Here is a 22,990-nt window from a genome sequence, read left to right as displayed (position 1 = left end):
AAATTCTGTACATAGATTTCATACAAGTATCTACCAGTACTGTTACTATCTAACGATCAAGGTAGCACAAAAATATTAAATTAATATATGTATGTATATCCTTTTATGTATATCGATTTTATTTATTTATACTTTATTAACTTATACAAAATATATAGGTTACATTAGTAATAAGGCAACGGGCGGCCTTATCGCTAACAAGCGATTTCTTCCATGCAATCGTAATGTGAAAGAATAAAAAAGAAACACCTACAGAGGGCTAAGTACAAGAACTGCATATAGAATTAACAAAATAACACGTAACTATAAATAAAATAAAATAAAGTATAATCTAAAGAAAAAATAAATAAAAAAATATGTACAAACAAATTATCCTACTGAGTAGACGAGAAGATACATTACGTCAGTAAAACCGTGTATTACTTAATTATTTATTTAATTTTTATTTTGTTATTAATTATGTTTATTGTAAACTAATCAAATTGATTCTTTAACGAACTGTTTAATTGTTTTAATATATTTGTAGTATACACTCTTATTAAACATAAAATTAATCAAAGAAACGGATCCAACGTGAAAATCGAGCGCTACTAGATTGTTATTATTCTGTCTTAAAATATATTCATATTTAAAGTTATCACAACTATCAAGTATTTTATAAACATTACGATGTTTTAACTTTATTTTCTGCATTCATTATGAAATTAATAACTCGACTATATCATGTCATGTATTTAAGAAAATATAGCTGCATATACTGTAGATATAGTATTATATATTATGATGTGGTGAATCTTAATATATCAATATATGATTGGTTGGCTACATAAAAGAGATAAGGATTACAAATTGCACTATTATAACTAGAATACTTTTCCGTCTCTGTCAAGTTGTGTTTACACTATAATAGAAGGTTAGTTACATAGACAGATATATGTTATGATTTAATTAAAAAGTATGTAATAATAATAATTATCTATAAGACCTACATAGAAATACGAAATCATACCTTTATCGGAAGATGAAATTTCACTCCGACTAATCGAATTCACTCACTAATTTATTTAGAGTACGCCATCATGGCTTTTTTCCGTCGACTTAATAAGCAAAAAGCCTCTGTAGAGGCGCCTTTAGCGGGGAAAATGTTTTTTCTGGTAACAATTAAAAGGTTTTCGCGCGGAAGAAATAATAAGTTTTTTGTAATTATTACAATTTAAGAAGTATTATTGTTGAATTTGATATTAAAAACTGACTCACTGACTGAGTCATTCAGTCAAAAAAAGAGCAGAAGAGATAAGATCAGCGTTCAAAGTATAGGAGATTATAAAGAAAATAAGGCAATTGAAATGGCGCAGGACCGGGCACATGACGAGAGATAGCAGGATGGTATCTTTCACGCGATGGAAAAAGGAAAAGAGGAAGACAGAGCAAGATATGGGCAGACGATATAAAGAGAATAGGAGGCACAACTTGGACAAGAAGAGCTAACATCAGAAAAGAATTGAAGCAGCTGGAAGAGGCCTATGTGTCACAGGACACGCTGATTACCTAAAACATTATGTGATGTATTAGTTATTAGGTGATGTATTAGAATTAAGTTTTTTTTATGTAACTTAAATAAGTGTTAATATATTTTACTGGGTGTCAGCAATAAAGTCTTGATAAATAAATAAACGTTTCGTTTACAGCTCATAAACAACGAAAGATAAACCTGTGAACCTGTTTTCGCGTTATAGAAAAATACAATTTCCACTCAACATCACCATCGGTTTCTTTTAGGTCGGTGAACAGCCAATTTCTCTATCCAAATACGTTATTTTCCCGTACCTTTATATAGAGGTTTTTAAAGAGTTAAACTATACTCACTGACTTTTTTGCACACTGTACTGTTTATATACGCTCTAATTGTTGGTCCGAAAAGTACTGATTCCAAGAAGGAGATTACAAAACTCACGAGAGTATTCGGCCCTGAATTAATTAGGACAAGGGCACGATCCCTTGAAATGTTATATCAAGGCAGATACTCCAATGGTCTAAGATCCCGATATACAACGACCTTCACCGAGATGCTTATTTAATGAAACTTATTTTATATTTAATTTAATATGTCAATAAATATAATCCATATGGGTTGCCTAGTAAATTTCAGTCCAGAGTATTTTATTTAATATTAAAAAAAAAATATTTCTTTAAACATTTCACCGGTATGATTATTAGATAAATTCTATACCAATCGAAAGTATGAAGCCCATAGAATATGCAAATGTTAGGTTGTTTTTAATCAATTAATTATTTATGTGTATATTTTTTATGTGACACTAAAGTATATATATATCTTTAGTAAAAAAGAAAGTTATAGTGATACATATATAATACTACCCTGATTAAAAGTATTGATTGAAAAAAATTAAAAATGTTTACTACATGCAGATTATAAAAAAATATTTTTTTTTTTAAATATTAATTAAACATACTCTGGACTGAAATTTGCTAGGCAACCCATATGGATTATATTTATTGACATATTAAATTAAATATAAAAAAACGTTTCATTAAATAAGCATCTCGGTGAAGGTCGTTGTATATCGGGATCTTATACTACAACCCTTTAGTTCCAACATTCGTTAAGTCGTGTCTTGTCGGATTATCAGTCAATTACCACTTAATCCTTGAAGGGTAAAGGACTATTTTCAAGACACATGTAATCTCTTACAAGTACTAATGTAACCTAACCTAACATTGCTATAAGTCAATTAAACTATGGATTCTATTTAATTGAAGTCTTTCCAGGGTCTTATGTGTCAAACAATTTGGAAATTACAGATTTAAATTATGTTTTTCAATAGTTAGAAATGTTTTATTTAATAGTTTTATAAGAAATCTCTTCTACGAAATGAGTTACAGAGACAAAAAATAGAGTTCCCTATAATAATCACAATGTTTAACATAAATGCATTAATTACTAATAAAAATTATGTCATAATCGTTTTTAGTACAACTAAAAAAAAAGTACGTGCGTACAAAGTACACATGTCAGAAGTGAAACTTCTTTGGCAAACTAATTTTTAACTCTTGCTCATATTTATACTAATCTAAAACTTTAGATTTCCGAGACTTAGAGGGAAGGAAAAAGGCAGATATTTTAGGAATTTGATTAAATTCATAAAATATCTTCCTTTTTCCTTGTCATGAAATTGTTAAAAGTGTCGAAAATTAATACAAATTATAAATTTATTTCATGGATAAGTACTAAAAACAAGTGGCATTTTAATTTATAATTCGTCATTTGAGATTTCAATAAATTATGTTGCATAAAATATAAAATACTAATATTTCATATTTACGAAATTTTAATTTTAAAAATAGAATTTCTGAAATAAGGAATTCGCCCCTCAATTCAAGTTAGAGGATATATCCTCTAACTTGAAACATGATCATAGAAAAAAAGCGTACATTCTTAAAAGGCCGGCAACGCACTTGCGATCCCTCTGACAGTGTCCTGTTTATCGGCGGTATCACTTAACATCAGATGAGCCTCCTGCTCATTTGCCCTAAACTAAAATTCTATTACAATACTGGTTTTGTCCCCGCATGAAATCCGCCGCTATATTTCGACATTATCGAAATGATATGTTTAATAAATCACTTTCTTTATCAATTAACTAAAAATTGAAGAAATACAAAGAGCCCGTATAGACTTAGGTGACGAATGAAGACAAATTGGCTTAAGTAACGAAAGAGAAATGAGGGGCAGACGAATGCTCAATCGAATGAAACTAATCTCGTAATGGCTACTGCCGTGATTGATAATAAATTGTATGAGATACGCTTGTACAATCCAATGAATAGACTCCTATTAGCCTGTAAGTTTCTCTTTGTTATATTTTTGGACTTGTTTCCTGCTTATTCTTAAGAAAGTGTTTGTAAAGTTAAAAACGTTTAATTAAGGCCACGTTTATACTTAACCCACTATCTCATCGTACAAACAATGCTGCAATGTTATCGACGAGGGAAGGTCACGCGGCGATGCACAACAAATGCATCATCGTGTTTAATCAAGCGCTGCATTACGTCTTGTAAATAGGAAATTCGGTAAAAATAACAATCGCCTCAGCTCGCCATTGCAAAACCTGTTGTTTTATTCAACAAGTCGCAACTTTGTCAGAAATTGGAATAAACTCGATCGCTCCGCTGAAATTAATCATACGTTTTGGGTCTAGGTTTCACGACTAGGCCGTTAACATAACAAATCATATTGTTAAAATATCAGATCAAATTATATATTCACGCACTTACACCATCGATCCCGTTGCCAAGTCACGTTCGCGTTGAATTACGCAGTTCTTTGAGTTTCGGGGCTAGGGTTTGCGGCTATGGTTTTTATGTTGGCCACGGTGTAATAAAGTTAATCCAGGTCCTGTGTAGTGCATTAGAGAGGGGCGAGAGAGGCGCGGGGTTCGCAGGCGGCCACCTGTTCGGCGAGCGCCCGTCGCCCCCACGGCCCTGCGCCCGCCGCTGCCTCTGCCGCCCCCCGCCGCCGCCCGGCACCCTCGATGCGCGCGCTTCGCCCTTCCCTCCAGTCATTCGTTTTGCGACGCGTTGTCTCGCCGGCCGGCTTCCGCTTCATTCGCCCGGGCTCATTCGTACCGCGTACGCTCCCCGTAGCACCCGATAGCACATTTTAACTACAGTCATGACAGAAAGCACGGACACACCCGCGGCCGCAGCGGCAGAAAAGACCCCAACTGAGAATGGAACCACTGAAACGCCACCAGAAGAGACGCCAGAAAAGGCCACAGAAGAAAAAGAAAAGGAGACCCCTCCGCCGAAGGAGATGCGCGCCGTGGTCTTAACCGGATTCGGTGGTCTTAAAACTGTCAAAATTCTTAAGAAGCCAGAACCCACACCGGCCGAAGGCGAAGTTGTCATTCGTGTAAAAGCTTGGTAAGTATTTTTTAATTCTTTTACCAATTTCTTAAAATACGCAATGAATACGGTCTAATCTACATTGGCGTTTTCTCCTCGTTAATTTTAATTTGAAATTGTTTTCCGTTCTAAATGAATTATCACCACGTTAATTAAATTGGCGCTCAATATTTCGTGCGTTAGGCGCACGGTATCTGTAAAACAAGTCCCGCTTCAAGCCGGCATGCAGCTTCATTAACATCTGCCGAGTGCCGAGGCGTGTTTCAAAGCTAATGTGCCCGATTGAAAATTCTGCACACACTTGCATCGACTTCGTCCGCCAGTTGCCGCCGGGTGACGCGCCCTAAGCGGATTTACACTCTAACGACCATAGGCAAAAGCATAATCGACGATTTAATATTTTCATTGTTGTTCATAGCTTTTAGAATTCATTCCAAGAACCTTATTTGCTTACAATGTATAAAATACGCCCATATACGGAGTATGATTTAAAATATAAGAACATAAAAATGGAAGTCAATAGGTAGTTGAAACGCACCGACATTGTTCTTTGTTCGTTTTTATCGTTTCAGTACAGATAATGCATCGTGCCGATTGCGGACCGGCTACTTACGACGACTCATGACTTATCTTCCACTTTTCTTGTTAATGTTAACTGCTTTCAAGCTTAACAAAGCGGCCACTTAACTGTGAAAGATGGCTTCTTTACGACTGTTGGTTTTAATAAAATTAACGAGTATTGTTCACATGTGGGGTTTGTTTCGTTTTGTTGATAGATTTGATGAGTTCTGTTGTAGCGTTGATGTCTATGAGTAGGGCGTAATGGCGCGTTTCCTGTAAGTAATGTTAGCCGGGTGTATTTGATGGGATTGTTGAAGGTAGCAGGGGCTGGACGTGCGTAGGTGTGAACGAGGTGAGAGGCGCATCCCCGCCGGGCTAAATATAGCTCGCTTATCGACGACTTACTATGTAAATGACCGCACAACTCTCGGTACATCTGCCGCAAAAATATTATCTCCTTGAACTATCACTAACCGTTTGAACCTAAACCTAAAAAATCCGACATAACTTTAACGTAATCAGTTGCCTAGTAATGGAATTTATTATCAATTCCATAACATATGAAATCGCTTTTCAAAGAAACATTTCACAAATCTTTATTTTAATCGAATACTGAAAAGCAATGATTCACAGTTTTACGGTAATTTTATCAGTTGATAAATATTTTAAAAAGAAGATAGGGTTAAAATAAATGTTACCTGAGCCGATTATTGCATCGGTTGTTTTAAAACTGTCATTTTGTCTTTAGACACTTTTAGTAGAAATTGACAAAAAGTGTTTTAAATTAGCCTAGTTCTACAAATTGCAGGAAATACTTAAATTGATTGGTTTGAACTAAATTGATATGAATATAATTTTATTTCAATATTCAAGTATAGAACGGATTTTAACATCAATAGTTTCTTGTAGTGTATTCAATAAATCCGAGATAAAATTTATTCAGAACAAAACAGCTCAACACGCTTTGAAATTAAAGACTTACTTATAATGCCTGCTTCAAATCGTAGGTTGAAGACCGTCTGTATCTCGTCATATTTCACGATGGGATCGAACTAAATAACACCATTATATTCAATTAGGTCAAGACAGTGTCAGAAATACGTGTTCCGAGAACAATTGACGTGCTCACGCCCTTGTATGAGTGGCTTTCTCTTAATACTTAATTATACGAATCTATCTTTTTGTGATATAACTTTAGATTAATCAATATTAAATGTTACTTTGGAACAAGGTAAATGTTTAATTACTCGAAATGATTATTGCGGATACTTCAAGCCGGGAGAATAATTAACTGTCGCGTCAATCTAGTACAATTTGTTTGTGGGTTTTGTAAATTAGGCGTGACAAAGTTAAGTATCGATAATTTCCTTTTCTTTAAAGCGGCTTACATACCACGTAGACTATGGATGAAGTGCAGCATTGTGCATTTTAATGGGCGTCGAAGCCACATAAGATGGGAGAGATGAATTTGTTTATTACCCTCTTCCTTATTGAGAACGTCTGCGCGTGATAGCTCTCTTCCTATGAGTCACTGGAAAGTAATGTCCAGCGATCAAGTTTGTCCACTATGAACTACACGATTAAGTGTAGGTGGAGACTCTTGGATCTATGATTGATTCTCGATTGCGCATGCCTCAGAGTTCATAAGAATTCTGTAGAAATTGAACATCTGCTGTTTCAGTTAAAACTTAAAATTATTGATTTATAAGTTGGTTTAATCAAACCAATATAGTTTTATTATGAACAATTTCATTGATTAATGTAATGGCTTAATCGGGTCAATTAACATAATTCCCCTGCATAGAATGTGACAGAAATTTATTTGTACCCCTATCAATAATAAAGTGTATAAATTAATTGTGTATTTCGTGTTATTTATAACTTTGTTCTCTTTTGTAAATGTATGGAATTAATGACGAATTATTGTTTTTTATATATTGATATACTTGTGTGTGTGCAGTGTGTCACTTGAATATTCTTGCAACCAAGTCAGGGTTTGATGAGTCAGCACTATACATTGACTCACAAATGCAAAGCGATAACAATTGTTAACTAATAATACCCTACTGATATAATCTACTGAAATATGGGGGATGACTGTTATTAAAATGGATTGGGGTTGTGTTTCGAAGAATTGTAATAATGTGTTGTTAGTTGTTACTACGAGCCGTTATGAATCAGGTGGAGTACACTAGACGGGGTCTGGCTACGTTTGGCCCTGTGCCATGTTTCTGAAATAAAATTCGCGCACAGATGCTGCCGACGTGGGCTTAACAGTCCCCGGGCACATTGTTCCCAAAGTCAACGAACTTACGAAAACCTCCTCGCATATTGTGTCCTTAATAATCGAAGTTCTCTTCTCTATATGGTATGAAACATGTCGCATATTCTTAATCTTTTTTTCTCCAATACGTGCGGGAGAAATCCGCGGCGCGCTTGCATTTCTCCGAACTTCAGTATTTCGTTTGTTCTCATGTAGGTACAAATATCGGTATGGGTCAAATTGTTAGGTTTAAATCGCGCAGATATTGATTGCTGCGTAAATTGAATTGGAAAATCCCGTGACTCGATGTTCGCATGAAAAAGGGGTGTGGTTGAGTTGCGCCGGGGTGTTAGTCGGTGGTGCGGCGGTGAGGTGGGGTCGAAAGTGCTTCGGCGATGTCTGGCGGGGGTGAGGAAGGTTGGGGAAGGAGGAAAGGGGGGTGAGTGTTGCTGGCAGATCAATACCGCGCGTCCCCTACCGCCTCGCGCCCGACCAATCTACGCAGGCCTAACGTCTTTCGACGCTGGCTGTTTTTTATAGCGCCCATCACCTACACTTCTCGTATAAAGGATTATGTTATATTCCGAGTCTCGAATTGTCTGAACCCTAATCCCCGGGCCAGACGTTAAATCTTTATTCACATTAAACAATAGATTCTAACATTGCGTGCTTCTTTGGGTTTGTTCGAATTTGTAATGCACCTGTTGAATAGAACCGCATGGATTGAATATTGTTGTATTCTTTAACGAATGGTTATATCTTAATTGAACTGAGTTTTGGTTAACAAAAACAGACCGAAATCCGGGAACCGGATTTGGGATTGCCTCCAAATATTTGAACACGTGTTGCGAACAGGGGATAGAAAAAATTACCCACATGTACAACAATATTATAACAGTGTGAAAGCATTAGGAAGTGTCTGACACCTATCCAGGATATGAACAAAGTTCTATACGAATCGTGATTTGAATAAAACATGCTGTCGGTAATCCGGTGACAACTTTTTAATCTCGACAAACGATTCACCGTTGCTAAATAATTATTTTTTAAGCCAATTACTACGCATTAACAAATACTATTTTAAAGTGGCGTTTTATTAACATGATTTTGCCAGAAATGGACTAAATCGTAAACTAGGAGTCTGATTCTTACATTATTCGATTCATGGTAAATCTTCTAATATATAAAATTCTCGTGTCACAGTTTTCGTTGCCATACTCCTCCGAAACGGCTTGACCGATTTTGATGAAATTTTTTGTGCTTATCCGGTATTTATGAGAATCGGCCAACATCTATTTTTCATCCCCCTAAATGTTAGGGGTTAGTCCACCCCAAAATTTTTATTTTTTATTTTTAGACAACATTTTTAATTTCTATTTTTTTATGATACAACATACAAAAATACATACAACCCTTAATTGTCACCCTTCTACGATCAACCCTTATTTTTTTATTATAGTTGATAATTATTTTTATTGAACTAAAAAGTGTTTCCTAGAAATAATATACATGGCAAAACGACGTTTGCCGGGTCAGCTAGTACTTTATAGAATTTTGTCCCATAGTATTTGTCAGAAGAACATCGGAAAACGCTGTCTACTAGATTCACATAATACATTTATTTTAAGCACCGTTAAAAGACCATTAAACGTTAGTAGTAATAATTCTTGTCTAAAGATTTTTCGCTAATGTGCCGTACATTTATGACATAGGCCTATAAAATATGGTTTATGGCCGCGAATCAGACGGGAAATAACTTTTAATGAACCATCCTCCACCTATGTCTGTTAAATACGTTTATATTGAAGAATGGTGAGAAATAACGTTTATTATAAACCCACTTTACAGACTCTTTAGAGTCTCAAGTATCTTTCATATTAAGGTGAAGTTACGTTTGATAAATCAAACCTATTTCCAAGAATTGTATAATCATCTTTAATGTTAAGAAATATATTATGTCTAGTATGAATATGAGTCTATGCGTGGTATTAATCATATTTTTTCAGATCTAATTTAACTGTGGATTTGAATGAATAAGTAATCTTACTTCATCATGACACATACCACCCCACATGACTTTTTAATTTAATACATACATATATATATATATATATATATATATCTAATCTTAATATATATATTTCTTGTGTGCGTGTGTATGTGACTAAACTCCTCCTAAACGACTGGACCAATTTTGATGAAATTTTTTGTGTGTCTTCAAGGGGATCTGGGAATGGTTTAGATTCACAAATCAGCCCGCCAGATGTTAAGGGTAGTCCACCCCTAAATTTTTATTTTTATTTTTTAGACAAAATTTTTAATTTCTATTTTTTTATGATACAGCATTAAAAAATACATACAACCCCTAATTTTCACCCCTGTATGATCAAACCCTATTTTTTTATTATAAATGATATACATGGCAAAACGACGTTTGCCGGATCAGCTAGTATGTATATATAAAACTGTTATGTTGGTTTGTGTACGCTTCAAAAACTCAAAAAGTTCTGCATCGTTCGAGCTGAAATTTTAGCATGATATATAATCCGCATCAAGGATTGTTTTTTTCCATTTTTTTTGTTTTTTTTTTATTTTTTTTTCACAAGCATTGCAAAATTAAACTCATATTAAATGTATTCTTTGTTTTGTTTCTCATTTCTCAACCATTCAATCACTATGTGCCACAGCGAAGCGTGGCAGGGAACAGCTAATAGAAAATAATCTTTTTAAATAAGTGTATAAGTACCCTGTAAAATAATTTAGGTCCATTGAATCGTAAGCTAATAAAACCGTAGGGTGTAATATCAGAATTTTCGGCACGTGCTCAATACTCATTCAAAATAGGGTCAAGAAGGGTAAAATTTGTTGGGGCAATACTCATTGCGTGAGTACGAATTTAATATAATTTATTACTTAACCTCAAATTTCTGTATGCGATCATGATCATTTGGCAATGTAATAGGCAAGTAGGTGATCAGCCTTCTGTGCCTCATGCGCCTAAAGAAGTTTCATTTCAAAATCCTTTGCGTAATTTTTGTACGCTGAATAAAACAGTTTAAACTCTTATTAGCATCTTTCATCTGAAACTGGTTTGACGATGTGCTCGAATGCCGAAGCTACCGGTCCTTTTTAGGAATTAAAAATTAATATTGCGGCCGGATCATGTTACTTTCTTCAAGGATTTAATCCCTCCAACGTTGGTTTAAGGATCTACAATTTTATATATTTTCGTTATCAACATTCACTCTACAAAACATTACAACAGCAATACATATACATATAGCAATACAACTTTTTTCATCAGAGGTTAGACTTTTAGTAATATACTAGATACCTAGTCGAAAAGAGTAAAAGTGGAGTTTATAATTAAACTGAAACGCCCTTATAAATAAATAAATAAACACCTATTTATTCATTTATTTGCTCAACAGTATTCCTACAGCTACTCACTAAACAATATCCAAACAATTACATTGTACATAAAAGCCAAATACACACACATTCAAACATAAACAAAGCACAGTTTTACCTAATTATACAAAAATGTAACAAAGTATATATTTATATATATAATAAATTCTAAGTTCTAAGATTCATTGATCATTATAATATATATTTAATATAAAGGAAGAATAACAAAGCCATTATTAATAAATGATACCAGAGTCTTTTAAACATTTTTTAGTTACATTAAATATTTCTATTTTCTGGTAATTTGTGTTATAATCTGAAGGTATACGATACTTGACTGAGTTACATAAATAGTTTGTAGACCGAGGAATTTGAAATGGTTGGGTTTGCCTTCTGTTGTATAAGTCAGTGGTGTAAAATAGTAAATTAAATTAAAATCTTTGTAAAAATATACGTATATTTTTACTCGTTCCTAGATAGTCTGGACACGTGCGTCCTAGTCATGAATTCCAATATTTCGGGTTACCCTTATAATGGACTAGAATCCATTAGAATTGGTTACCAAGCCGTACGTGCTGAAAAGTCCTTGTCTACTGGATATTCTTCATTCGAAAAAGGTTTTGTTATATTGTTAAGCTTAGGTTTCCTAGAAAAGCGGTGCCGTTATCTAACGGCCGTAATGTAGCCTTGTCTATAAATAACAACGGAGTAGGTTTCCTAGATAACGTTGAGTGTCACCGTAACGTCAAATAGCAGTGCTGTCATTTGCATGACGGCCGTCATAGCGGTGATAAACATTAGTTCAACGTTTTTCGCGTGTAGCGGTGCCCATATTTAATTACTGAGTGGAAACGTGACTTGGACGAGCAAAAATGATGTTTTTTTGCCTTATGTTAAAAAGTAAAGACAGCCGTTATTAACAACCGTAAAATGACGGCCGTTAGTTAACGGCACCGCTTTTCTAGGAAAACTAAGCTTTACTAAACTCACTGGTCTTGCCCTCAGATTACTGAAGCTGCTTTAATCATTTATCTTTTAAGGCAGGGGATCAGCCTTATAACTAGGCGTTATAGGTGATTACAATGGACCGTCAGTAATATAATGATAGCTATACAACTATGAACATACCCGAAAACATTTTAAATGATCACAAATGATTACTTAAGCGATTTTATGTGAGAAATATTCCGGTTGGTTATCTTTAAAAGGCAATTTTAATACAATTTGTGTTTGAACTCGTGATACAGTTGATGGGACCCTATCGATTTATACCCTAATGATCCTCGTTCCCCAAAATGAGGGTATGGGTCATATTATGATTTCTGTTTATAACTTTGTAGCCAATGCGTTGTCATTTTTTCCGCCCGCATGTTCCGAAATGAGGGGTCCCTTCATTGACTGTCGGTTTCGAATAGATTCCTGTGTCATGAATTATAAAAGTATTTTTTGTTGCTTTGGGATCTGTTGAGTTTGTATTTCTGTTCAATAATACTTGAGATCATTCAGAAGCTGCTAGAGGTGTTAAGAAAGTTTATTACTCAATAAAAATACAAGGGTATCAATTACAGCAAATAAAATAGACAATAATGACTTGTGTTTGACTAGCTAGTGTGACGTTTCTGTAATGCTTATAAATTTCTTGAATAAACATGGCAACCCCAAAATAAATGATGGAATGTAGGACACTATATGTCTATAATAGACAAATTTCGGCTATCACTACTGCATTTAACCCTAATATGTCATATTCAATAGGTTCTCAAAATCCCGACACCATTTCTTCTTTTAGACTTCTATGATTAACGCATGTCGAAATAAAGCATTAAATAGACAGTGTTTACGTTTTTCATCTTTGCTTCATCAAATGTAGGTTATAAAATCGCTCTTCAATTATTGGTTCATGTTTATAAACTAGAATTATTTGTAGAGGCAAGAGCTTTGAGCGTAATCGGCCTATTAAAATATTTATACACGTGATCCCGAGCTATGCACTAACAAGCAGGCCTATCAGATTACCCGAGCATTAGTTGTTACATTACGCATACAACTTAAATTACACGCCTAGCGATTTCTGTCCGTTGACCACATCTTGGATTTCGTTATCTTTTGTTCTGAGAAGATCGATAGCTTTGGAACGCAAGATAACATTTGAAACAAGTGATAAGTATTGTGTGAGTTTATTTGTAGTCGCATTCAACATTATCGAATAGAAATAAACAAAACGCATGATTGGTTAATGATAAAGTTTTCCATTGTTCGAAATCTTTTTATGAACAAATATTACAAAAATACAAATGTTTTTATTCCGCAAATACAAAATACCATCCGTATCACCTCGACGTCCGTCGTTCTACAACAGAGCGTTTTCTAAGGTAGTTTTTGCCGCGCACCACCACTATGTGGAACCAGCTGCCCACAGAAGTATTTCCGAACCAATTCTTGAAAGGCCGGCAACGCACTTGCGAGCCTTCTGGCATTGTGAGTGTCCATGGGCGGCGGTATCACTTAACATCAGGTGAGCCTCCTGCCCGTTTGCCTCCTATTACATAAAAAAAAAAAAAAAGGGCCGGACACATGACCCGCGTTTGTGATGACAGATGGGTCAAAAAGACCCTTACTTGGAATGACCCAGTGGGAAGAAAAACAAGAGGACGCCTGCCAAAAACATGGGGGATGAAATAAAAGAGATAGCGGAAATTAGTAGGAAGAATTTGGAGGAGGCCTTTCTTCGGCGGGCGTGTAATAATAATTACTTAATGTAATCCTTATTATAGTACTCGAATATAGGAATTTTTTTTAGTTATAAAAGGTAATTTATATAGTTATAAATTACCTTTTCCTACCTTTACCTTCATGTAGTCATGAAGTTGTTTCACACAATTTTTGATCAAGTTAAAAGACATTTTTGATATTTTAGATGAATTATTCTATCATATGAGAAAAGGGCAATAGAAATTTGTTCTTTTTACTTTGTAATAATAACTTCATATATTGCGTACACGTTTCACATTAGTATTCGCTACACATGACGCAGGAAGTTTGGCTAATTTGATATATTCGTCACAAAATTGCCACCTTGTCGAAAACAAAGTAATGTTCGCGAAAATCGTTAAGCATACAAATTAGTTACAAATCCTTATTGCATATATATTACAAATTATATCACCAATATATTTAAACCAAAATATATTAGGTTTTAGATTAAAGATAAAATAGGGATTAGCTATTTAGGTTTATCTAGGCATCATTTTTAGATTTTGGCGCAAATATGATTTATTGATTATAACATAAGCCGTACATAACTTCGTATGATTTTATTATATGACTTTGTTACAAATGCCTTTACAGTGGAGCAATAAAAATGTTGTAATAAAACAACAAATGTTAGAACACGGAGAAAGGTCATCGGTTTTTATATGAGTGAGACAAAGGGACAATTTTTAACCCGCTTTTGAGAGTTTTAGATTCTAATTTGAGTTTCGGTAAAACCTTGATACTTCTTTAAACTTTTGTGTTTCATAATTATACGTAACGTGAAAAAGTTTAGTGAATGAATACTTAACGATTTTCTTAACTTTTGTTGCCAAATCTACGTAATCATGTTACAGACTGACAGAATATAGGAAGGGCTACTTTTGCTCTCTAAAAATGCTCTCTCTCTTCAGTCGGTAGCTCAGGTAGCTCATGGTCAGCAAGAAAACATCTGGTGCTGACTATCTGTTTCCACCGGTTTGTATCCAGCGTTCTTATTACAGTTTTGAGAACGATGAGTCTTTCTGTTAATCCATCTGGTTGGTGAACGGCAACGTGATCCTTTGTTACCAACATCAGTTTCTCCAAGTATAAGCGTTGCTTTCAAATTTTTCGCTCCGGTTAACCTTTTAAACCTCTTTATGTCAAGTTTATGGTTGTTTAGTCACCCTAAAATATATTGCCATCTGTGGAGCGAAACGAGCTTCCTGTGACAATTAAAACGTACTGTGGTGACCGATCCGTTGTATTCAATGAGGGTGAGTAATGCCCACATTAACTGATGTATTAAGTATATTAAGTTTAACTTATTAAGAACAACGGAATTTTTAATACTCGTATCTCGTTGGCTTATCTTGCCGAAGCCGCGTAGAAATTATTTGAAGAAGTCTATTATGTATGAGGGTGTGCAATTATTTAATCAAATATCTAAAATTCGTAATATTAGCGCGTTTAACCAATTCAAAAGGGCATTAAAGGTAACAGAATGAAACTAAAATTGGGACGGCTGATGGCGACTTGTATCTCGTTCGTATATACGTATTAAGTTTCTCATGTAAATTAAAATACATGCTTTTTGTAATAAAGTTTTTTTAACATTATAAAAAAGGTTTTCATATTAATTCGGCCATTGATGACATACCAACTTTGTGTATGACTATTTTAGTGCATAAGCTGTTGGTAAGATTCAGTAACATTATATTGCCAGCTTTCAAAATCCAGTACATTTAGGCTCTTAATCCCAACCTCGTTCGTCAAAAACTCAAATATCCTAAGCGTAAAATTGCTTCAAAACAAACGCATCGCAATAGAATTGTGACAATGGATTAATTAATATAATTATTACATACAATATTCTTAGGAATTTATTAGTAATGACTGAGCAGCACGTGGTCAATATCGGAAGTAAAGCCTCAAGCGACATTCCATATCATGCAAATTAAATACGTTTCTTACTATTCATAGCACACACCTAATAAATACCTAACACATTACAGTTAGTGTGTGAGTCGCACGTGGTCAGGGTTGTCTATTTTAGGTATAATTACTTATTAATTATATATATATATATTTCTAGGAAAAAAATTTAGTTCAATACCATACTATAATAAAAAATAGGGGTTAATCGTAGAGGGTTGAAAATTAAGGGTTGTATGTATTTTTTAATGCCACATAATAAAAAATAAAAATTTATCCAAAAAATCAAAAATGATTTATGGGGTGGACCCCTTATCACTTGAAAGATAGCTAGTAGCCGATTCTCAGACTTACTAAATATAAAAAATTTATAAGAATCGGTCGAGCCGTTTCGGAGGAGTATGGGAACGAACGATAATTTTATATATTAGATATAACACAGACTTTACAGCTCTATATTGCGCATTAACTTAGTTCCGATGTTAAGTACAACTAACCTATCATTATTTTATATTGTCACTCATAATTAACTAATACTTAGAGCGGAGACTTGTGCCTTGGGGTTCAAGTGCACAGGCGCTAATTAAAGATTTAGGTTGGCGCCTGGTAATACCGGTGACCCCAGAGCTGGTGCTTTCCTCGCTCATCGAATATCGCAATACAGCGAGGAAATGCTGCCAGCGTTAAAGGTACACTGCTAGAGGGACCAAACTTTTGAAATTAGTTTTGATTTTCTTTTTATTATTTCTATATCGGTATATTATTACATATTAATATTACAATTATTTACACAAATCATAAGCGGAATGAGTTGAAGCTAACACAAATAATATAAACATATTTGCTAGAAATGTTAGCTGGTCCTTACCATAGTTTCAATAAATAATATAGTTTTTCGGACAGATGATTTATCCGATTACAACACAGAAGTAAAATGCGTATTTATAGTCTATATAAGAATCGATTGTCCAGATCTTACTTTCTTTCTGTGTACCCTGAGGATATAAAATGGGAAACTATCCAGTAGTTAACCAAATAGTATCAAATTACCGCTACCCGGACGTAGAATATCCGAACTCCATAAGTGGCTACTTAGCTTTACTAGGATAAAAGCTGCCGCGTCGTTTCCTTTCATTTTATTACTGATCGATATCTAATCAAACCTTAATGAACTCATCAAGCATTTACGTCACAGTACCAATATTGTTGACAATGCACCGCTGCATGACATTTGTGGTTAGTTCCTGTGCGGGGACTGTTAAAGCACTGTTCATAATACATATATAATATGTTACTAGCTGACCCGGCATTATTTTTCCATGTATATTATTTCTAGGAAACATTTTTTAGTTCAATAAAAATAACTATCTGCTATAATAAAAAATAGGAGTTGATCGTAGAGGCTTTAAAATTAAAGGTTGTATGTAGTCTTGTATGCTGTATCATAAAAAAATAAAAACACGAATTTTGTCAAAAAAATTATAAATAAAAATTAGGGGTGGACCACCCATAACCAGTCCTAACCGATATGCACACAAAATCGGTCGAGCCATTTCAGAGGAGTTTAATTACAATCACCGTGACACGAGAATTTTATATATTAGATTTACCACGTGCTGTGTTGAACCTTTACTCTTTACGTTTTGTATTTTTATATATATAATAGACAATAAATATCTAAATTATCTGCGACAGTAATTTTTATGTAACACAAAATAACAGTATTTTTTATATATTTTAAGGACATAAATAAAATTATGATATTATTCTAAGTAAAATACATCCGTTATTTAAATAAAATACTTTGATACAGCGTGGCCGAGTTAAGTGTTTTTTGGATTCCATACAATTACTGCCCCAGTTAGTTTTTGTAATGGGTTACCTAAATTCTTTAGTTAAATGGTCTAGTCACGCCACACGAATCGACTTGTACTTAACATAAAAAGTACTCACGCTACATATTTCTAGTAAATATTTTTCCGTTTTATATATAGTCCTTTTCATGAAAGAAGTCCCCCAGACGCGGCGCTGCAATCGCATGACATAAAGTTGCCATTTATGAGTAAAAAATTTACCTATTTTATTTACATTTAGCAGATGTAATTTATCAAATAATACTATTTTCTGCATACTTCGATGAAACAATATTTATGTTATGTACAAATTATATTTTTATTTACTTATATTAGCAGTGTTCTACCTACTTACAGGGAAAAGATGAGAAAATAGGGTAAAGAAAAGCAATACAATTTTCATTCAGAGTTTTAATGCATAATTGTTGGGTTACAATTTTTTTCGAAATACACGCCGCTGTTATACCTTCGTTTGTAATTCTTGTTACAGTTTTCTCTGACACACCTGCAATTAAATTATGAACAATTAAAAATAATAGTAACTTTAAGTTTATAATGCTTATGTCATTTGTAATATATGTTTTAATTTCAGTTACCTAGTTTCATCACGTTATGTATTTGTTCAATTTTGTCGCAAAAACGAATTTATATCATAAAAGTCCCATCAATACAGCAAAAAATTATTAAATGGCAACTCTAAAAAGTACCTGTTATGGCGGCAACTCTTTCCGAACATTGTTTAGTGGTATTAAAACACCTTGATTCTTATGTTCCGCTTCACAGAACTCTTTCACCTTTAATATAATTTCTCGAGACGAACTTTTTACAACTTTTGGCATTGTAATCAATCTTCAAAATGCACTAAGCTAGTTAAAAATTCACAAAATTCTACCACAACAAACGAACTTGATAACATCGACGAATGACAACATTGCCGACCTGTCAAATTTAGTTCCAAAAATCACCGCGGGACTTCTTTCATGAAAAGCACTATAGATTGACATCCCTTTAAAGGGACTGTATTCAGGCCATGATAGTAGATAAGCGTTCTACTTTTCCTAACAATCTTTTTAACACAATGTCTCTTCTCTGAGACGTCATGAATTCTACGATTATTTAACATAAGAAACTGTCCAAGAACACTACGTACAGTCTCTATTAAAGGGAAGACACTCTGTTCTTGTGTTTTATGTTTTCACTTACCATTGTTTAGCACTTAAGACTAACGTGCACTAACACAAATTCAAATGGTTTTGTCCTTTTCAATCTTCTCACTAGGCCGTTCAAGAAGTGGAATAGAATAGCCTTGACATTCACGTGTTGGTGGAGCCTTTGTTTGTGTGCTCCATCATTTTTTTTAATCGACGTCCTCTGCAGGACCGATCTGGTCGTAAAACTCTAAAAAAGTACATTGTTTCTACCTTTTCGTCATCGTTTCTTGAAGAAGGGCGAATGGAAAATTAAAAAATATATGGTGGAGTTGAGTATCCATTTTGAAAGATCGATACACGATTTAAATAACTTCGCTTGATAGAAAAAAATCCAAACAGCCAATTTTTGACACTAATTTATTTTATGACGAAAATGTATATAGAACATGATCTTGATATTTACACGGTATATTCAATCGCAAGCCAAGTAATCCATTTCAGAAAAAAAATGATAAAATTACATTTATTTAATGTTTTACATAACTAATTGTTATAACGGGCCGGCGCGCCTCAGTGCTCCAGCTCTCCACTGCGCCCCGCAGTCCACCCCGAGACACTGACACAGCAATTCGTGCTGGGATAGGGCCTTAAGGTTGGAGGTCGTCATTGCGAATGTACCAGGGAGCATTGTCTATTCCCCTGAGCACTTTTTTTGGAATCCTTGGATTATTTGGATGTAGCTTTTGCTGGTACATCACCAGCTGGCAACCATAAGTCCATACAGGCGTTTATAGATTAATAATTTATATTGCACTGATAACGAATAATGCCTTCCGAGCAACTAGTACAATTTACTGTAACAAAGATCCAACTCTTCGCGCTTCTTTATAACATAAAGGCTATCGCATCAGCGCACGAGAGAAATGTTAAATTGCAATTCACTACAAAGTTGTAACACTAATTCCTTGAAAACCAAGTACACAATCCACTGTTTTCAAATAATTTATCGACAGGAAACTAAGTGTATTCGTGATAAACTGATATAGTTAGTACGTTAACTCGTCAGTGCATACCTTGTGAATGGCGAGAATTTAAATGAGTCAGCCAACACGCAAAGTAGGAAATTCCATTCGGTACGCTTGTACCGACCACACGCCAAACTTAATCATCCTAAATGGTCTTGTTTAGACATTTTGTTCGATTATCTAATGACTGATTCACACACATCTTGGAGAATTGCGTGAAAACAATTATCCAGATTCTCCAGACTCCAATTGGCAGATATGAAATAACGGGAAATAATACACAATTGTATGGAAATTCACCGTTTCAATACGTTTTTATTGTGAAAATATTCGCAATATTGACTAGAATAATATATGTATTTAAAATAGTAGTAGTTCGTTTTCCGTTTCTTCGTTACTAAGAATCGGTCAAGCCGTTTCGGAGGAGTATGGAAACGACAGTGATGCGAGAATTTTATATAATAGATATAATATTTTTTTAATTTCGTTTAAATTTTAATTTAACCAAAAACCTTTTAATTTAGTGGACGAACTGTAAATCTTTGTCAGTTATATTTCTCTAAGAAGACAAATAACCAATGTGTTTTTCAAAGGAATTGTTTTGGAATCGAACCCAGTAAGCCGGGTTAAGGCATTGAATAAGCACTACACACAAGGTGGTTCAGTCACATCTAGCACGATCCATAAATCATAACATTTCCATAAAAATGTCTAAGACCTAGTCCGTGGAACGAATACAGATCTCGCATTATTATTCTTCTAAAGACTTCATTGAGTTCCATTAGTTGAATGAGTCCTCGCATGGTATTTTAGTCATAGCGGTAGTGACTCTTGAGGAAGTTATTCCTCGTACCGGCTTAAAGCTCAAAGTTGACATCTAAATTGATGCCAATTAACTGGATTAAAAACGACAGACAGTCGCCGAGAATTTTATTCCTAAGGCTATGTATACGAATATGCTTGGGGCTAGATTTATAATATTTGCAGCGTACCAATTCTTAAAAGGCCAGCAACTCACTCGCGAGCCCTCTAGCATTGAGATTTTCCATGGGCGGCATCACTTAACATCAGGTGAGCCCCCTGCCCGTTTGCCCCCCGTTCTATAAAAAAATATATATAAGCCAAGTTTTTCACAAAACTTTCGATCATATTTCTTTAGTTGCTTTTGAAATGTCGTTCCAAACTTAGCCACTTTGAAAGTCAATGCTATTAGCAAGTTTTCATCGATCATATTTCTTTAGTTGCTTTTGAAATGTTCCAAACTTAGCCACTTAGTTTGAAAGTCAATGCTATTAGCAAGTTTTCATAAGTTTACCGTCATTTCTCCTTGCTTTCCGGTTAGCTGATTTTAAATACTATATAATATAAATGAATGTATATCTACACAAATGACGGTCACGATACGTCGCGACAACTGACGCCAAGCCGACGGACGCCATTACAACCCCGATGCAATTTCAAATTATCCTGAACTGGGGTGGTAATTCACATTTATACATTATTGATGGTGATACGCAATATTTCAAGTGTTTGTCGATGTTGCTTAATAAACTGGAAAGTTATTCGAATTGCGTGATTGGAATTATATCGTATTAATTAATAACATTATCTGCCTTTGTTACGTATTCAGATCATGCATTCACATCTCTATTTACATGTAATAAAACTATAAATAGGTGTTTTAAAATATACTACTAAGTTCGGCTTTTCATAGATAATAAGAGGAATCGATTGGAGTAATAAATAGCCGGTACTATCTTTTAATTTTTTTATAAATAAATAAACATTTTATCAGTAATCATATAGCGTTTTAAAGACGCCAGCGTCCTTAATAAAATGTAACAGGCTCAATTCAGTCCTTACTGAACTCACAACTTGGTGGCAAGAGAAAACCCGGTAGACCGGGGCTGCGTTGGTGGGATGGAGTTGTCAAGGACCTCGAAACAATAGATGTTCGAAATTGGACGCCAGAAGCACGAAATACATTGCGATGGCGAATGGCGAAATATACTTGAGGACAAGGGGCTTTATAGACATTGATGATGATGATACAGCATTTAATTCATTATTTAATATTTTGTTCTTTGTGATAGGGTGGAAAATTCTGTGCTTTGGAGGCCGTACTACTACGTACATGACTAAATATAGAAATTTTACTCTTGTGCGCTTCACGCAAACTACGCGGCATTTATGACATACCTACGGGAGTAGGTACTTAGCGCAAGTCTCGACTCGTCTTATCTTACTCTGTAATTTGGTTTTAGTTAGACCTACTAACTATAATTTAGTTCGGTTTGATTGTAATACTTGTAAAAGGGGCCTCATAGCCTAGCGGTCTTATTAAGTGAAAGCTAGGTGAGGGGTACCGGGTTCGATTCGCGGTTCGAGGGCAAGTTTTAATTTAATTTAAATTTGTTCTCGGCATTTGGGAGGGTTGTGCGGTACCGGGCGAGTGCCTAAACCGTACATGGAGGACACGGTCGAATTTCTAAAGACAAGCACGAATTATAAAAAATCCTATACTTGACGCTGGCTAATGCACAAATCGTGCCAGAGCCATAAAAAAAATACCTGTAAAGCTCATTTTCACATTGTATGCAGTGAGTAATACGTTACTACTAAATCCTTTCAAATTTTTGCTATATTACGACTCTAGATATTGTAAATTGTGTTGATTAACGTCTAGTGTTGCCATTAATTCGTAGAGAGGGAAATTTATTAGAAAGGTTCACGGCAGTATTGCCGGTTTAGTGGCTGGGGGATACGAGGTTATATTGACCCCAAGGCCAATTTAATCCAAGGATATTTAGACACGCAAACAGACGGCTCAAAGTACGAACTGCCTATTGACTTTAAACACGAAACGTCTAACAAATTTAAGTAAGGGTTGAATGCTCACATCGTCGTTTACGTACATTTTGTAAAACAATCATAAATATATCGCACTTGTAATGCTAATTTAATTAAAATATTTATCGGAGATAAGTACGCACTTATAATTATTGTTAGGCATACAACGGTATGGTTCAAAGTCGAGACTTAGTGTGACTATATGTTAAAAAGGAAAAGGATTTAACATGCGAAGGTTATTTTTTTTTAGTTATTAAGCTTACGACATCACACACAGTACTT

General features: G+C 34.6%; 1 protein-coding gene across 2 annotated transcripts in view; it reads left to right on the top strand.

Moving 5' to 3' along the window:
- Positions 1 to 4,575: 4,575 nt before the first annotated feature.
- Positions 4,576 to 22,990, top strand: part of LOC125063040 (synaptic vesicle membrane protein VAT-1 homolog-like) — a 38,369-nt gene continuing 19,954 nt past the window's right edge. For both annotated transcript variants that reach the window (XM_047669256.1, XM_047669255.1), the window contains exon 1: positions 4,576 to 4,944. In XM_047669256.1, coding sequence (XP_047525212.1) covers positions 4,694 to 4,944 — 251 coding nt within the window. In that variant the 5' untranslated portion in view covers positions 4,576 to 4,693. The remainder of the gene's footprint in view (positions 4,945 to 22,990) is intronic.

The sequence above is a fragment of the Pieris napi genome, chromosome 2, assembly GCF_905475465.1.
Source record: "Pieris napi chromosome 2, ilPieNapi1.2, whole genome shotgun sequence".
Taxonomy (NCBI): domain Eukaryota; kingdom Metazoa; phylum Arthropoda; class Insecta; order Lepidoptera; family Pieridae; genus Pieris; species Pieris napi.
Note: the sequence above shows the minus strand (reverse complement) of the source record. Positions and strands in the feature narration are given on the sequence as shown.